Source organism: Neophocaena asiaeorientalis, unplaced genomic scaffold (genome assembly GCF_003031525.2).
Source record: "Neophocaena asiaeorientalis asiaeorientalis breed wild unplaced genomic scaffold, Neophocaena_asiaeorientalis_V1.1 scaffold337, whole genome shotgun sequence".
Lineage (NCBI taxonomy): Eukaryota > Metazoa > Chordata > Mammalia > Artiodactyla > Phocoenidae > Neophocaena > Neophocaena asiaeorientalis.
Window position 1 is genome coordinate 61,885 of NW_020175054.1, and position 19,390 is coordinate 81,274.

Consider the following 19,390-nt stretch of genomic DNA (forward strand, 5'->3'; position numbering starts at 1 on the left):
AAGAAGTTACAACCGACACAACAGAAATACAAAGGATCATAAGAGACTACTATGAGCAACTACACGCCAATAAAATGGACAACCTAGAAGGAATTGATGAATTTTTAGAAAGGTACAATCTCCCAAGACTGAATCAGGAAGACACAGAAAATATGAACAGACCAATTACCAGAACTGAAATTGAATCAGCAATTTAAAAATTCCCAACAAAGAAAAGTCCAGGACCTAATGGCTTCACAGGTGAATTCTACCAAACATTGAGAAGAGTTAACACCCATCCTTCTGAAACCATTCCAAAAATTTGCAGAGGAAGGAACACTTCTGAACTCATTCTAGGAGGCCACCATCACCCTGATACCAAAACCAGACAAAGATATTACAAAAAAGAAAACTACAGACCAATACCACTGATGAACATAGATGCAAAAATCCTCAACAAAATACTAGCAAACCAAATCCACTAATAAATTAAAAGGATCATACACCATGATCACGTGGGATTCATCCCAGGGATGCAAGGATTTTTCAATATCTGCAAATCCATCAGTGTGATACACCACATTAGAATAAAAACCATATGATCGGGCTTCCCTGGTGGCACAGTGGTTAAGAATCCACCTGCCATTGCAGGGGACACGAATTCGAGCCCTGGTCCAGGAAGATCCCACATGCCGCGAAGCAACTAAGCCCGTGTGCCACAACTACTGAGCCCACATGCTACAACTACTGAAGCCTGTGCACCTGTGCACCTAGAGCCCGTGCTCTGCAACAAAAGAGAAGCCACCGCAATGAGAAGCCCGCACACCGCAACAAAGAGTAGCCCCCGCTTGTTGCAACTAGAGAAAGCCTGCGCTTTCAACACAGCCAAAAATAAATAAATAAAATAAATTTATTAAAAGAAAAACATATGATCATCTCGATAGATGCAGAAAAAGCTTTTGACAAATTTCAACACACACTTATGATAAAAACTCTCTAGAAAGTGGGCACAGAGAGAACATACCTCAACACAATAAAGGCCATATATGACAAACCCACAGCTAACATTATACTCAATGGTGAAAAGCTGAAAGCATTTCCCCTAAGATCAGGAACAAGACAAGGATGTCCACTCTCGCACTTTTATTCAACATAGTTTTGGAAGTCCTAGTCACAGCAAGCAGAGAAGAAAAAGAAATAAAACGAATCCAAATTGGAAAAGAAGAAGTAAGCTGTCTGCTTTTACAGATGACATGATACTATAAAATCCTAAAGTTGCTACCAGAAAACTACTAGAGCTCATCAATGAATTCGCTAAAGTTTCAGGATATGAAATTAATACACAGAAATCTGCTGCATTTCTACATACTAACAATGAAACATAAGAAAGACACATTAAGCAAACAATCCCATTCACCATTTAGAACTAATAAACAAGTTCAGCATGGTTGCAGGATAAAAGTTAAATATTAAAAAAACCAATTGTATTATTATATACCTGCAATTAACAAACTGAAAATGAAATTAAGAAAAACATTCTGGGGGAATTCTCTGGCGGTCCAGCGGTTAGGACTCTGCAATTCCACTGCAAGGGGGCATAAGTTAGATCCCTGGTTGGGGAACTAAGGTCCCTCAAGTCAAGCAGCACAGCCAAACACAAAATCAAAAACTAAAACAAAATCAAAAGAAAACCATTCTGTTCACAACAGCCTCAAAAAAATTAAAATATTAATGTAAATTTAACATAAGAGAAAAACTTCTACTCTGAAAGCTACAAAAAATTACTGCAAGAAATTAAAGTATATCTAAATAAATGGAAAACATCCCAAGTCCATGTTAAGAAAGCAATTCTCACCAAACTGATCACAGATTCAACACAATCCCGATCAGAATCCTAGCTTATTTCTTAGTAGAAATTTTGCAAGCATATGGAATTGTAAAGGACCCAAAATAGCCAAGACAATCATGAAAAATAAGATAATGTTGGAGGACTCATACTTCCCAATTTTAACTCATAGAATGGGAGAATATATCAAAATCAAAATTTTGATAAGAATGTGTATCTAGAATACATAGAACTCTTAAAATTCAATAAAAAAGAAATAATCCAAATGAAAACCAGGCCAGGATCTGAATACACATTTCTCCAAGGATAACGCACAACTGGCCAATAAGCACACAGAAAGATGTTCAATATCATAATCATGAGGCAAATGCAAATCAAAATCAAAATGAGATACAAATTCACATCCACTAGAATAGATCCAATGAAAAAGTCAGATAATAAGTGTTGGTGAGTTTGTAGAAAAATTGAAATGCTCATACATTGCTACTGGGAATGTAAAATGGTGCAGCCACTTTGGAAAACAGTCTGACAACTCCTCAAATGATTAAATATAAAGTTATCACATGATCTAGGAATTCCATTCCTGGGTACATACCCAAGACAAATGAAAACATACTGTCCATATAAAAACCTGTACATGAACATAAAAGCATTTATATTTTATAAATATAAAATCATTATTTTATAAAAGCATTATTCATAGTAGCCAAAAGATGAAAACAACCAAATGTCCATCAACAAACAGATAAACAAAATGTGATACATACATACGATGAAATATTATTGAGCCATTAGAAGGAATAAAATAATGATACAAGCCCGTAACTTGGATGAACCTGAAAACATCACGCTGAGTTAAAAGAAGCCAGTCACAAAAGTCCACACATTAAATGATTCCATTTGTATTAAGGTCTAGAATAGGAAAATTTATAATAGAGACAAAGTAGATCAGTGGTTGACTTACGGCTTGGGGGGAGGTGGGTGATGAGGAAATAGAGGGGTGATAGCTAAGGGGTATAGGGTTTCTTTCTGAGGTGATAAAAATGTTCTAAAATCAACTGTGTTGATGGTTGCACATATCTGTGAATAGGGTAAAAATCATTAAATGGTACACTTTAAGTGGGAGAATTATATATGTGCATTACATATCAAAAAAGCTGTTGAAAAAAGTGTTCTATGATCATTTGAAAGGTTTTTTTAAAAAGCATACAAACATTTATACACATCAACCTCATTATTTCCAGATGTTTCTCTAACTCTGCTTTTTCTTTTAAAATTTCATTTCCATGGTCTGTTATGGGCTAAGTATGCGTGTTCAAGCTCCCTAGTGTTCTGTATTATCCATTTCTCCTTGAGGGTCCTCTAGGGCAGTGGTCCACAACTTTTTTGGCACCAGGGACCAGTGTCATGGAAGACAATTTTTCCACAGACGGGGGTGGGGGGTGGGGGGATGGTTCAGGCGGTAACATGAGGAATGGGGAGCGATAGGGAGCTGCAGGTGAAGTTTCTCTCGCTCGCCCGCCGCTCACCTCCTCTGTGCGGCCTGGTCTAGAGTATGCTTCTGCAGGTTATGTTTCCATCTTTCTTTTCCAAGCTATGTCTCCTCGACTACCCACTGCAGAGTTGCAATGTTGTTTTTTCATCTTATACATTCTTTTCTGTGTGTGATAAACACAGAAGATTAAATTTACCATCTTAACCAATTTTTAAGCATACAGTTCAGCAGTGTTAAGTATGTTCACACTGTTGCACAACAGATCTCTAGAACATCTTCGTCTTGCAACACTGAAACTCTATACCCAACAAACATTAATTCTCCCTCCTTTCTCTCCCCAGCCGTTGGCAGCCACTTTTCTACTTTGTTTCTAAGATTTTCACTATTTCAGATACTTCCTATAGGTGGAATATACCATGTTTATCTTTTTGTGACTGGCTTATTTCACTCAGCACAAGGTCCTTGAGATTCACCTAAGTTATAGCATGTGACAGGATTTTCTTTTTTTTAAGGCTGCATAACATTCTATTGTATATATATCACATTTTTATCCATTTATCCACAGATATTTATCCATTCATCTGCTGATGGACATATCTTGATTATTGTGAGTAATGCTGCAATGAACATGGGTGTGCAGATATCTCTGAGAGCCTGCTTTGAATTCCTTTGGATATACACCCAGAAGTGGGATTGCTGTATCATATCGTTATTCTATTTTTAATTTTTTAGGAACCTCCATACTGTTTTCCATAATGGCTGTGCCATTTTATATTTCCACCAACAGTGCACAAGGGTTCCAATTTCTCTGCATCCTTGCCAACAACTGTTATTTTCTGTTCTTTTGATAGTACCCATCCTAATAGGTGTGCAGTAGTATCTCACTGTGGTTTTGATTTGCATTTCTCTGATGATTAGTGATATTAAGCATCTTTTCATATACTTGTCGGCCATTCATATATACTCCCTGGAGAATTGTCTATTCGAGCCTTTTACCAATTTTTAAATTGGGTTTCTTTGTTGTTGAGTTTTAGAAGTTCCATATATAATCTGGATATTCATCACTTATCATGATTTGCAAATATTTTCTCCTATTCCACAGGTTGTCTTTTAACTCTGTTGATTGTATCCTTTGAAGCAGAGTTTTAAATTCTGATATAGTATAATTTATTTATTTTTGCTTTTGTTGCCTATACTTTTGGTGACATATCCAAGAAATCATTGCCAAATCCAATGTCATGAAGCTTTTCCCCCATGTTTTCTTCTAAGAGTTTTATAATTTTAGCTCTTCTGTTTGGATCTTTAATCCATTTTGAGTTAATTTTGTATATGGTAAAAGGTAATGGTCCAAATTAATTCTTTTGCATGTGGATATCCAGGTTTCCAACACCATCTGTTGAAGAGACTATTCTTTTCCTACTGTGTAGTCTTGGTGCCCTTATGGAAAATCATCCATCTAATACATTCTTGATGTTAGCAGCTGCATGAAGACTATTTTCAAAATACAGTATCCACAGATTAGCTTCTTGACTCCTTTCTTTTCTTATCTGGATACTGTTCTATATTCCTCTAAGACATAAAGTTTGACAGCTAGGTAGTAACGGCTTGTGTCCTATACAGTTTTCTTTTATGTTATTAGAGAAAGGGGGCCATGGGTAAACATAAATACATTTGATCTTGGGTCTTTTTTATTGTAATTTTTAAAAAGTTTGTATTGAGGTTCTTTCTGTCTTTGTCACAGCCATCTGGAATGCCTTAAGCTTTCCGCTGTTTCAGTGTTGAGACATGATACTTCACTTCTAACACTATCAGCCTTGGGTATTTAATTGTAATTTTGTTTCTAAATTGCCAGTATCTTTTCCCAGAAGTAACAATTATCTTACAAATAAATACGTACATCCACACAGACAGAGAAGCACTGAAGTGATATGCATAAGAAAGCAAAAAATAAAAAAATGGAACTCTGTTTAAATTGTGAGACTACAGTCTCATCAGAATTAAGTGGAAACACGTAGACACAGGCGTTTGCGTGTGCATGCTCTCTCTCTCTCACACCCCCTACCCCACTCCCCATTACCTGCAATATCTATTTGCGAGGATTTCTTCTCTTCAGGCCAGCCTTCCTTAGGAACTGTCCTCTTACTGTGGATCTCCTCTTTCTGTTTAGTGGCTTCAGTGTCTGGTAGACTAACAATCTTCGTGTCTTGTAGTTGAGCTGACTGCTCTGAAGCAGCAGCAGCACTGGAACCTAAGAGAGGAAAATCAAGATTCAGACAGAAAGCTGACAAAAATTATTTTAAAATACCTCTCAAGCATCTACTAGTGTGAGAAGATAGTTACGCTGGATAAACAGTGAGATGGATGCAGGACAGGAATAAAGACACAGACGTAGAAAACAGACTTGAGGACACGGGGAGGGGGAAGGGTAAGCTGGGACGAAGTGAGAGGGTGGCATGGACTTATATACACTACCAAATGTAAAATAGATAGCTAGTGGGAAGCAGCCACATGGCACAGGGAGATCAGCTCAGTGCTTTGTGACCACCTAGAGGGGTGGGATAGGGAGGGTGGGAGACACAAGAGGGAGGAGATACGGGGATATATGTATATGTATAGCTGATTCACTTTGTTATAAAGCAGAAACTAACACACCATTGTAAAGCAATTATACTCCAATAAAGATGTTTAAAACAAAAAAAAAACTGAGATGGAGGGCTTCCCTGGTGGCATAGTGGTTGAGAGTCCGTCTGCCAATGCAGGGGACACAGGTTCGTGCCCCGGTCCAGGAAGATCCCCCATGCCACAAAGCGGCTGGGCCCATGAGCCATGGCCGCTGAGCCTGCACGTCTGGAGTCTGTGCTCCGCAACGGGAGAGGCCACAACAGTGAGAGGCCCGCGTACCGCAAAAAAAAAAAAAAAGAGAGATGGAAAGAGAAAAGCATTTTGGGCAAAGGTGACTACATATGAAAAAAATGGAATCAGGAAAGCAACTGAACATCTAAGAAACAGTGCAAGTATATAATTTATTAGATTATAGAATTTGTAAGGAAAAGAGAAAAATTAGCATTTGAAAAGTTCTTTGGGAGCCCATTCTACTGTTCTGAAAGACTAGGCTAAAAAGTTTAGTTTTCATTCTTTTTTTTTTTTTGCGCGGGCTTCTCATTGCGGTGGCTTCTCTTGCTGCGGAGCACAGGAGGGCTCGAACCCGTGTCCCCTGCTTTGGCAGGTGGATTCTTAACCACTGCACCACCAGCGAAGTCCTAGTTTTTATTTTCAAGGGCAATGAAAACTTTTTGATGAGGAGGTTAACATGATCAAAACTTTTTCTGAAGCATTTGTTTAAAAACAGCAAAAAAGCTCATAAATTTTCAAATACAATATTTGCCCAGAATACAATATAACTTCTGAAAAAGAATCAATACACAAAAAAGAGAAGTGGCTAATTATACTCCAAAATATGTCTCTATTTACACTTGTGGCAGACTACCAGCTGTCCTCTGAAATCCATTTTCCTTTTCCTCTAAAATAGAACCTGACTTAGCTGGGCATACCATAATAGAGATTATATTTCCCAGCCTCCCAGGCAACATAGGTTGGTGTGACCATGTGAATAAGTCTGGCCAATAGGATGGAAGGGGAATGGTACATTTAACTTTCGAGAAGTATTTAAAGGAAGAAATACACTTTTTTCTTTTTCCTTTTTTTTTTTTTTTTTTTGTGGTACGTGGGCCTCTCACTGCTGTGGCCTCTCCCATTGCGGAGCACAGGCTCCGGACGCGCCGGCTCAGCGGCCATGGCTCATGGGCCCAGCCGCTCCACGGCATGTGGGATCCTCCCGGACCGGGGCACGAACCCGTGTCCCCTGCATTGGCAGGCAGACTCCCAACCACTGCGCCACCAGGGAAGCCCTCTTTTTCCTTTGTTTTCCTTTTGGCTGGCTGGAATACATGTCTGACAACTACAGCATGAGAATGGAGGCTAAAATGTTGAAGCAAAAGGAGAGAAAGAGCTTTGTGCCCTGATACTCTTTTCTGTCTTCTTTAAGCCAATGTCATTTTGGTTTTGTTTTCATCTCTCAGAGCCGAAACTATCCTAAACGAAACACACTTTTACAGGCATTTTTAACCAGCACAGTCCTACAAAGTAAATTAACTGGGTAGGTAGTTAGGAAGTAAACAAGCTAAATTCCTGAAGAACAAAGGCCTATATAAAACAATTTTATTAGAGAATTAGCATCTCATGGCAACAAATGTTTTTATCAGTAGAGTTTTTAAAAGTCCATTATGTGAATTTCTGGCAATGTGATTAATTTGTGTATAATATTCATAAAGTTCTCCAAAAATATCTCAAGGAGCTTTAAAAATGTTAGTTTTACCTGCCAGTGTACACCAAAAGTGTCAGCTAACATCCTATTTCACATATGAACAAGATGGAGGGTTGAAGAGAGCAATATATAATATTTTTCTATTTATATTCATTTTAGAAGGTCAGAATAAAACAATAGGCAGATGATTCAGTTCCACTACCTATAATGTCTTTCTGCAAGGATTCTTTTTCTTCAGATCGAGAAGCCTCGGTCACTGCCCTTTTACTGTAGATCTCCTTTTTCTGGTTTTTGTCTGAAAGGTCCTCATCCCCAGTGATAAGAACTTGAACTTGAGCATCTGGAATAATGATGTCATTTGATCCCAGGGAGAAGGAAAAGATAACACAAGCAAGTAATCTACCCCTTGCACCCCAAACAAAAACCAAAACAAAAACCTCTTTATATATTAGGAAAAAAAGCATCTCTTAGGCTCAACCGTGTAAAAGCTGTGACAGTTTTAAGGACTTTATAACATATGACAGTTTTGGGGGGTTTGGAAAGTTTTCCATATTTTTCTGTGTACAATCACTTTAAACAAAATCTGTTCTTTGCTGTTTTGATGCAACAGCTAAAAAAAAAAAAATCCAGATCAGTTATCTTTCAAAGTAGCAAAGTACATCTGAACAAGACTATTCAAAATTTTTGTCACTTAGGGGGGAAATTTTGATATTTCATATAATCCTAGAAAAGCATCTATATCATCTAGATTTTATATATAGTACTTATATAATTCTTTAAAATCTCCTGAGGTTAAATTTGTCTAATGCTTTCTATTTTCTTTCTGTTTTTCTTGGTCATACTTGCTAGAGATTTATCTACCTTACTGGTCTTTTAAAATCAGCTCTTTTCTTTTCTTTTTTTTTTTTTGCGGTACGCGGGCCTCTCACTGTTGTGGCCTCTCCCATTGTGGAGCACAGGCTCCGGACGCGCAGGCTCAGTGGCCATGGCTCACGGGCCCAGCCGCTCCACGGCATGTGGGATCTTCCCAGACCAGGGCACAAACCCGTGTCCCCTGCATCGGCAGGTGGACTCTCAACCACTGCGCCACCAGGGAAGCTTTCTTTTCTTTTTTATTGTATGAGAAAACGCAAGTGCAAAATAATAATGTTGGTAAATAAATTAAAAATCACCAATACAACAACTAGGATAGTTATCAAGCAGTTAATACGGTTATATGTTTTTTACAATGGATTGACAAGAGATTCATTTCCTATCTCTAAGAATGAATATTTTTCAACAAAGCAGTCAGAAAGGCAATAGAGATTATGAAAAACAACATAATTAACACCAATGTGTCTACTATAGAGCTTAAGAAATAAGATAAAACATTACAGATATAATGATACAATGATAATGATACCCTGTGTAAAGCCTCAATGATACCATTCTCTCTTTTCAGTAGCAACCTTAAGCTCAATTTAGAGTTCGTCAATCTCAAGGATGTTCTTGAACTTTTTACTACACAGTGCTGCATGTATTAGTCAACAATGTACTGGATTGTTCCGCATGTCTTTAAACTTTATATAAAGGGTATAATACTCTGTGTACCTTTAAGTAACTTGCCTTTTACACTCAGTATTACGACTGGGGGATTTACTCATAGTGACTCTAATTAACTCATTCTCAGTGTTATGTAGAATTCTATGGAATTAATAACTTTAGGCTATTTCTAATTTATTTATTTATTTTTTTTGTGGTACGCGGGCCTCTCACTGTTGTGGCCTCTCCCATTGCGGAGCAAAGGCTCCGGACGCGCAGGCTCAGTGGCCATGGCTCACGGGCCCAGCCGCTCCGCAGCATGTGGGATCTTCCCGGACCGGGGCACGAACCCGTGTCCCCTGCATCGGCAGGCGGACTCTCAACTACTGCGCCACCAGGGAAGCCCTCTAATTTTTTAATATTGAAAAGCATTACAATGAACATTACTATAAAATTTCTTTGTAGGTTGTATGAGTTTCAAATATCTTCTCAGTGTCTTGTCTTTGAATTATTTATGATGTCTTTCGGTGCACAAAATTTTTCATTTTAATAATACCACTTATTTTCTTTTTCCTTCATGGTCTGTGCTTTGTGTGTCTTAAGAAATCATTCTTTCATGGTCAAAGGTCATCTGAATTCTAAAAGCTTAAAGTTTTCTTTTTACATTTAATATCATTTGGACTACATTTTTGTTTAATGTGCAGCAGGGATCTATTTGATTTTATTTTTTCTTACATATATAATCAATGGCCCAAACACTATTGAATAGTTCACCCTTTCTCCAGGATTGTTATGTCATCTGTATCATATATTAGTTTCCACATTCATGGGTGTGTTTCTGGGTCAACATGTTGTTCCACTTTTGTTTATTCCTTTGCAAGTGAGGTCTTAAACATATATATTATATATATATATAAATTATATATAAATTTTATATATGTATACACACACACACACATCTTTTGATGTCTGGTATAGCAAGTTCCCTTACCTTATTCTTTAAATATACTTCTTGAATTTCCAAAAAATTTTGGCATCAGCCTGTCAAGTTTCATGAAAAAATCTACTGGAATTTTGAGTAGCAATTCATTGAATTTATTTAAGTCTTCCTTAATATATTTCAATGAAGCTTTATCATTTTCTCTAGTTTTTCATGTCCTTTGTTAGATTCATTTCTAAGTATTTATTTTTTGTTGTTTTTTAAAAAAGTATCTTAAAAAATCTTTTTTCATTATGTATCAGAAGACATGTATCAAAAAATGCACAGAGAACTCAGTTAATTGTTAAAAAGTGAACATGTACCCAGGTTAAAAAAACAAAAATCTGCCTATAACCCTATATGCTCTCCCCTCATTCTTTCAATCTCCCTCAGGCTGAGCATAACACCCCATTTTAAATACAACAAATTACTTATATTTCTGAACTTTATATAAATGGAATAATAACAGCACATAGCCTTTATGTCTTGCTTTCTTCTCTTACATTATATTTGTGAGATTCGTTAAGTGTTAAAACATATATTTTTCTTTTACTCAGTCTCATTTACTGGTTACTATTCAACAGTGTTAATATGGTACAATTCACTCATACTACTGGAAAAATAATGGCATAATAAATATAAAAATAATGGCATCTGGGTAATTGCCAGTTTGGAGCTATTACAAAAACTGCTGTAAAGAATATTCATGTGGCAGAGGAGACACCGCCGCAGTTGCCGCCACCTCCGGGATTTCTGGTTCTTTTCTCTCCGCCTTAAATTCGGGTGTCTCTTATGAATAATCAAAAGCAGCAAAAGGCAACGCTATCAGGCCAGCGTTTTAAAACCAGAAAAAGAGATGAAAAAGAGAGGTTTGACCCTACTCAGTTTCAAGACTGCATTATTCAAGGCTTAACTGAAACTGGTACTGATTTGGAAGCAGTAGCAAAGTTTCTTGATGCTTCTGGCGCAAAACTTGATTACCGCTGATATGCAGAAACACTCTTTGACATTCTGGTGGCCGGTGGAATGCTGGTCCCTGGTGGTACACTGGCAGATGACATGATGCGTACAGATGTTAGTGTGTTTGCAGCACAAGAGGACCTAGAGACCATGCAAGCATTTGCTCAGGTTTTTAACAACTTAATCAGGTGCTACAAATACCTGGAGAAAAGTTTTGAAGATGGAAGTCAAAAAGCTGCTGCTGTTCTTAAAGGGTTTTTCAGAGTCGGAGAGGAACAAGCTGGCTATGTTGACTGGTGTTCTTCTGGCTAATGGAACACTTAATGCATCCATTCTTAATAGCCTTTATAATGAGAATTTGGTTAAAGAAGGGGTTTCAGCAGCTTTTGCTGTAAAACTCTTTAAATCATGGATAAATGAAAAAGGTATCAATGCAGTAGCTCCAAGTCTTCGGAAAGTGAGCATGGATAACAGACTGATGGAACTTTCTCCTGCCAATAAACAAAGCGTTGAACACTTCACAAAGTATTTTACTGAGGCAGGCTTGAAAGAGCTTTCAGAGTATGTTCGGAATCAGCAAACCATAGGAGCTCGTAAGGAACTCCAGAAAGAACTTCAAGAACAGATGTCCCATGGTGATCCATTTAAGGATATAATTTTGTATGTCAAGGAGGAGATGAAGAAAAACAACATCCCAGAACCAGCTGTCATTGGAATAGTATGGTCCAGTGCAATGAGCACCGTGGAATGGAACAAAAAAGAGGAGCTTGTAGCAGAGCAAGCCATCAAGCACTTGAAGCAATACAGCCCTCTACTTGCTGCCTTTACAACTCAAGGTCAGTCTGAGCTGATTCTGTTACTGAAGATTCAGGTGTATTGCTATGACAACATTCATTTCATGAAAGCCTTCCAGAAAATAGTGGTGCTTTTTTATAAAGCTGAAGTTCTGAGTGAAGAATCCATTCTGAAGTGGTATAAAGATGCACATGTTGCCAAGGGGAAAAGTGTCTTCCTTGAGCAAATGAAAAAGTTTGTAGAGTGGCTCAAAAATGCTGAAGAATCATCTGAGTCTGAAGCTGAAGGAGGTGACTGAATTTGAAACTACACCCTCAGTAAAGCAAACAGGAATTGTAGATAAAATGTCATGTCTCATGTGTCGTGGTTCTTACATCTTCCTACCTCCCTATATCAAACATGATATAAGGGCTTTCATGGCAAATTTTAACTGTTTCTACGGTTACTGGAAATGTTGGATTTAGTTTCTGAAACCATGTTTTAAGTAGCTACAGAAGCTACAGATTTGAATTTAATGTTGCATTAGTCTTTTCACTTATCTTCTACCTCCTGTATTTTCTACTGTAATAATGTAATTTAAGGCCTTCCACAATGAACAGTTCACTTTTTCCCTGGGTTTTCTATATAAACAGTTTTCAAGATATGATTTGGTTAAAAATAATTTGTTATAAAAATTGTTTGCAAATTAAACTGTAACAGTAAAAAAAAAAAAAAAAGAATATTCATGTGTGTCTTGGTGCTCATGCACATCCTTTCCTGTGGAGTATATAGTTAGGAACAGAACTGCTCTGTTATGCTTTTGTGTAACTTAGTAGATAATGGCAAATTGCTTTCCAAGGTCACTCTACCAATTTACATTCTTACCAGCAGTGAATAAGTACTGTTTGTTCTATATTCTTACCAACACAGTATTAACTTTTTCATTTCAGCCATTTTAATGGGTATGCAGAGATATCTTACTGTGGTCTTAATTTGCAATTCCCTGTTGATGAATTAAGTTGAATATTTTGCATATGTTCATTGGCTACTGGATAGTCTCTTTTATAAAAAGTACCTATTCAAGCCTTCTGTCCTTTTTAAAAATTGGATTGCTTAACTTTTTCATACTATTTGTATGAGTTCTTTTTATATTCTGGATAGAAGTCCTTTATGAGATATGTATTGCAAATATCTTCCCCACTCTGTGGCTTGCCTTTTACTCTTTTATTTGGTGTTTAATTAATAGAATCCCTTAATTTAATGTGGCATATCTGTCAGTTTTTTCTTTTATGGCTACTATTTTTTGGGGGTGGGGATCCAATTTAATAAATGTTTTCCCATTCCAAGATTGTGAGGACATACTCCTCTGTATTTTCTTGCAGAAGACTGACCTATCCAGCTACCTATGCCTTTCGTATTTAAATCTGAAGTATATGGAATTGATTTTGGTGTACAGTGTAATGTAGGGGGGTCATAGTTCTATTTTTTTCCTAACATCCAATTTACCTAACATCATTTTACTGAAAAGATCATCTTTTCCCCCACCATACTGCAGTGGTACCTTTACTGTAAATCAGGTGTCCATATATGTGAATCTGGAGTATTCTCTTCTATGGTCAGCCTATTTATTCTTGTGCCAACATCACACTGTCTTAATTACTAAAGTTTCATAATAAGTTTTGATACTTGGTAGTGTAAACCTTCTAGATTCTTTTTCAATTTTTTATTATTTGTATTTAAGGGTGTAACGTTACCCCTAATCACTTTGGCTATCTTCTATACATTTTGATAGCAGAATTTTATTATTATTTAGTTTTAAATATATTGTAACTTCCAGTATGACTTTAACTTCTGAGTTACTTAGAATTACATTTAAAAATTTTCAAATACATGTTTATTATATTATTATATATATATAATATTTACATATTAGGTATATTAGTTTCCTAGGGCTGCCACAATAAATTACTACAAACTGAGTGGCTTAAAACAAAATAAATTTATTCTCCCACAGATCTGGAGTTTAGAAGTCGAAATCAAAGTGTCAGCAGGAACATGGTCTCTCAAAAGTCTATCTGGGAGAATCTTTCCTTGTCTCTTTCAGCTTCTAGTGACCCCTAGTGCTTCTGGCTTTGGACAGCATAATTTCAATCTCTGCTCCTGTCTTCACATGGCCTCCTCTCCTCTTTTTATAAGTACACTAATCATTGGATTTAAGGCCCACCCTACATCCAGGATGATATAACCTAGAGATCTTTAACTAATGACATCTGCAAAGACCCTATTTCCAAATAACATCACATTCTGAAGTTTCCTGTGGACATGAATTTTGGGGGGATTACTACTTAACCCATAAAACATTTTTGTTTCATTTTGTTATTCCATGTTTTTATTGTTGAGTTCTACTTTAGCTACACTGTAGTCAAAGAAGCTGTTCTGTTTGAACATCAATTCTTCAAAACCAACAGCTTCATCAATTTTTCTAAGTGTTCTTAAAAAAATGAAAAGTTCTCTATAGTAAGTCAAACTTTTAAATTCCATTTTTAAATCTTGTCTACTTTAATTTTCTTTCCTGGTCTCTCACTTTCTGATAGATATGTATTGTTGGGTTTACCTATATTTTCCTGTCATTTTTCCTGCATACAAGTTTGAGTAAAAGAAAATAAACTCAAATTTTATCTTATTGGTATATTTGAGACTTTTGTTATTATGAGGTAAACTCATAATATATATTAATATTTTTTGGCCTGGAATTTTATTTTGTCAATATTAACATTGCTCATTAGCTTTATTTTAGTTAGTATTTGCCAAATATATCATTTTCCATCTCTTCCATGTTTTGGGAGGTAAGGCAAAATAAACTGTACTCTAATCAAAAGAACATATACAAATGGTTTTGAAAGTCAAATAGTTCCAGTAAACTTATAACAGAAATCAACAGTTTTCAAATACCACCAATTTATTTAGCCATTTCTTCTAGTATCACTATCCTTGTTTCCAAATAACATGCCTTTATATTGCTGTATCCTTTTTAGTTCCAGAAATTATTTTTTTATTTCCTTCTATGATCAATATGGATTTACCTTTTATAGAACTTTCCTGTCACACCCATATTCCCTCAACCTATCTTCTGAAAAGTTTTAGCCCTATATTAATGTTCATTGTTTATATATTATGTAAATTGTAGTCATGATGATTAAATCAATATTCAGTGATTGTGTTATGTTTCTATTATTCACAGTTAAACCAACTAGTATACTGTAATCACATTTATTTTCTTTTACAAAGTTTTGCTTTTACTGAGGAGTTAATAATTGCCTATTTTTGCATTTGCTGTGTTTCTATATACCAATCCCTACATTATCCTCATAAATGTAAATAGAATTGAAAATCTCTTCTAAATACAGTCAACTACATAAGGTATTCTATCAACTCGACCTTTTTCTTACAGTCCTCAATCTGAACTTGTTCTAGATCTTCTGTACCACTGCTGCAATGGCAATTCCTTTCCCCTCTCTTCTATGCTGGCGCCATTTCCTCCATCCCATGTTTTCCTTTAAAAAAAATTAAATCTACTCCTTCATTTTATTTAGTGAAATAATTTTCCCTCAGAATTTCAAGGCATTACTCCTTTGGTTTCTAGTTCCATGTATTATTTTTGAAAAGCTTAATGTCAGTCTAATTTGCATTTCTTTATATGGTACCTGTTTTCTTTCTGGAAGCTTTCAGAATCTCTTTCCTTGCCAGTGTTTCAAAATTTCAAGGTCATGTGCCTTGGTGTAGATTTTTATGTACATGACAGTTCCTATTAGCATGGAAATTCATATCCTTCAGTTTTGGAATTTATTCCTATACTAGTCCTTTGAGTTCTTCTTTTCTACCTTCTCTATTATCTCTATGGAACATCTGTTTTTGATGTTGACCCTCTGGGGCCAATCTTGAATTTTTTTTCATTTTCCCTTCTTTTTATGTTGTTTCCTAACAGATTTCCTCACTTTTATATTCCAATCCTTCTACTGAGATTTTTACTTCTGATATATTTAATGGGCTCACTTAGCTATTATACAAAAGTCACTATTCAATTTTCCCCAGCAAGTATCTTCCCCCTATTCTTCTTAATCCTTTAAAGTGAGAGGCTCTGAGGCTGGGCTTCTCCGAATGGTGAAATAAGAGGACTTTTCCTTAGGATGTTAAGTCTGGAAATAGACCAACAATAATAGTAGCAGTGGACCCACATAACAAGTGGGAAGTTATAGGGGTCCCTCAGTGAACAAAGCCCAACTTATTTCACACACATCATCCTTACCAAATGCAAACGAGAGGTGAGTTATATTTGGTAAGTTCATTGTGCAGACTTCTGATGGAGTTCCCTTAAGTCTATCACTTTGTTCCCTGCCAATTTTTCTATATCCACCTCCTTCTCAATTGTCTGACAGTGGGATCACAGGGTTATCTATATGTACCAAATCACCACTAGTATATAGCTTGTATATGAGAGTTTTCATTTATGAACTATATTTTGCAAAAATATTTGCCTTTCTATTTACTTGGCAGCCTCAACCTTAACTGGCAGATGTACTTCTTTTATCTTATTTCAAAAGACTTCAAAATGCTTTTCAGTGCAACAAAAAGTTATCTGGAAGAATAAATGTGTGCACTTTAGCAAGCAGCCTTTCATTCGGTTTCCTCATAAAAGCATTAACAACATCACATGAAGTCATTAACACTATGCCAAAACTGGAACATAGAGCCAGCCTATGTTTGAATACTGCCCCGGGATCAGTAGGTCTTATTTGCCTAATAGCTATGCACAGGAATAAAAAACTGTAAATGCAACAAAGCAACGCATGCAAGTATACATGTAGAAATTTCAGTGGCTCCTGGAATTTTTATTTAATAAATACTATTGTGCATCAGTTAAAGAAGCACAATGTCAGGGATGCAAAGGAAAAACAATCATGCAGATTCCTAAAGATTAAAAGCTTTTATAAAACAGTGGGACTGGGGCTCCCTTGGTGGCGCAGCGGTTGAGAATCTGTCTGCTAATGCAGGGGACACGGGTTTGAGCCCTGGTCTGGGAGGATCCCACATGCCGCGGAGCAACTATGCCCGTGAGCCACAACTACTGAGCCTGCGCGTCTGGAGCCTGTGCTCCGCAATAAGAGAGGCTGCAATAGTGAGAGGCCCGTGCACCGCGATGAAGAGTGGCCCCCGCTTGCCGCAACTAGAGAAAGCCCTCGCACAGAAACGAAAACCCAACACAGCCAAAAATTAAATAAATAAATAAATATTTTAAAAAAAACAGTGGGACCTATATCTGGGGGCAAGGATGAAAATTCAAATACCCACAGTCACCAGACTGACAAGGTAGATGTATGAAGTGGATTGAGTCCGAGACTCGTGGGGACTGAAGCAAACAGGAGAATGTATGTCCTCTCTGCAGAGGACAACCATGCCTCAGGGTCAACTGATAACTGCCATGGAGGAATACAAGTTGAGTGCCACTACATATTCTGACTTCTCAAGGGAAGCCCCAAATCTTATTTTTAAATGTTGGCAGCAAAATTTTTAAAAATTTAAAACACCATGTGAGCCATACACTTTCCTGCAGAATCTAACCTATGAGACATTAGTTTGTACCATCTGACAGATAAATTCATGAGGCATTTTAATCAAGATTTTCTATGAATTTTAGTCTTTAAAACATACTTAAATGGATACTATTTCATTTCAAAAGTTACAATATATTTCCCATAGTGAAAATAAAGTCTACAGTTTTCAAAAATCTAAAGCATTTAAAAAGATTTTATATTTTCCTTCTTGTACATATCCAATAAAACAGCTAGGAGAAAAGTTTGCATTAACAAAGCAGAAAAAAAAGAAAGCCTGAACAATACCCTCATTTAAGATGAACAGGGAAAAAAAAGGCCACAGAGGGCTTCCCTGGTGGCGCAGTGGTTGAGAATCTGCCTGCCAATGCAGGGGACATGGGTTCGAGCCCTGGTCTGGGAAGATCCCACATGCCGCAGAGCAACTGGGCCCGTGAGCCACAACTACTGAGCCTGCGAGTCTGGAGCCTGTGCTCCGCAACAAGAGAGGTCGCGATACTGAGAGGCCCGTGCACCGCAATGAAGAGTGCCCCCGCTCGCCGCAACTAGAGAAAGCCCTCGCACAGAAACGAAGACCAACACAGCCAAAAAGAAAGAAAGAAAGAGAGTTCCTTTAAAAAAAAAAAAAAAAAAGAAAAGGCCACAGAATACACAAAGCCAATCCAGTCACCTGCATTATCTTTCTGAAAGGGTTTTTTCCCCATTGACAAGGATGCCTTAGTTACCACCCTCTTACTGTAGATTCCCTCTTTATGTTTAACGTTAACAGTGTCTGCCAGGTCATCATCCCTTGTGCCTAGCACCTGAGCCGGGAAGTCTGGAGGAATGGCATCATTGGATCCTACAGAAAAATGGAAAAGTAGTACAGTTAACACAAGTACAGATTGAAGAAAGACAAAATATTTACCTTTTAAACCACTTCTATAAAAAAGGCACTACCCAAAAAAAAAAAAAAAAAAAAAAGGCACTACCATGGGAGTGTTACAGGGTAATCAGAAGAAGACATCAGTCAAACTGAAGCTGTCAGAAATGTACAATATTGCAACAATATACTGGAGAAGCAAATGACATAAGAGGAGACATATAAATTAGAAGGGAGACAATTTCTGGCTCAGGAACATTTTCAGAGGAGGAGAAAATAGTTTGTACCTTGGAAAATAAGTAGGCTTTTTGAAATATGGAGAGGAAGAAACAAAGGCATTTTAGGTAGAGGTTACAGCATTAGCAAAGACCAGGAAGCAGGAAAACAGATTAAACAAAAAAATCAGATACTTTTGTGGTCAGACTGTATTATGGACTACATTAAAGACAGTGGTGGGAGATACTAAAAATTGTTTGGGGTCTTCCCTGGTGGCGCAGTGGTTGAGAGTCTGCCTGCTGATGCAGGGGACACGGGTTCGTGCCCCGGTCCGGGAAGATCCCACATGCCGCAGAGCGGCTGGGCCCGTGAGCCATGGCCGCTGAGCCTAAGCGTCCGGAGCCTGTGCTCCGCAACGGGAGAGGCCACAACAGTGAGAGGCCCGCGTACCACAAAAAAATAAAAATAAAAAATTGTTTGGGACAAAATTCAGCAGGGCATGGAATCCCAAGCTAAAGGGGTAAAGAGTGTAAATTTTACCATACATGAAATGCAACATCATTAAGGATTTTTTAATAAAGGGAACTGCAATCAGTTACATTTTAGGAAGCTTAATCTGACAATAATACAAAAGACAAAACATTGTAAGGAAAATTTTATGTGATAAAGTAAATACAAGATTTGAAAGTAATTTTATTTTCTTTAAAATATATTTCAATATTCTTAAAACCACTAATATAGGAACTGATAAGAGAAGTTTATCCATGTCACATGTAAGAGGCAAAAGAACATCTCTGGATGTACAAGAGTTTATAGTAACTATAG

At 37.0% G+C, this 19,390-nt stretch overlaps 1 protein-coding gene and 1 pseudogene across 1 annotated transcript in view; one reads left to right on the forward strand and one right to left on the reverse strand.

Moving 5' to 3' along the window:
* Positions 1-19,390, reverse strand: part of ALMS1 (ALMS1 centrosome and basal body associated protein) — a 217,548-nt gene that overhangs the window by 52,377 nt on the left and 145,781 nt on the right. The window contains exons 14-16 of the mRNA XM_024763994.1: positions 18,158-18,328; positions 7,847-7,984; positions 5,398-5,568 (exon numbers count right to left, since the gene is read on the reverse strand). Of these exons, the coding sequence (XP_024619762.1) occupies positions 5,398-5,568; positions 7,847-7,984; positions 18,158-18,328 (480 nt within the window). The remainder of the gene's footprint in view (positions 1-5,397; positions 5,569-7,846; positions 7,985-18,157; positions 18,329-19,390) is intronic.
* On the forward strand, positions 9,606-13,392 carry LOC112412335 (basic leucine zipper and W2 domain-containing protein 1 pseudogene; annotated as a pseudogene).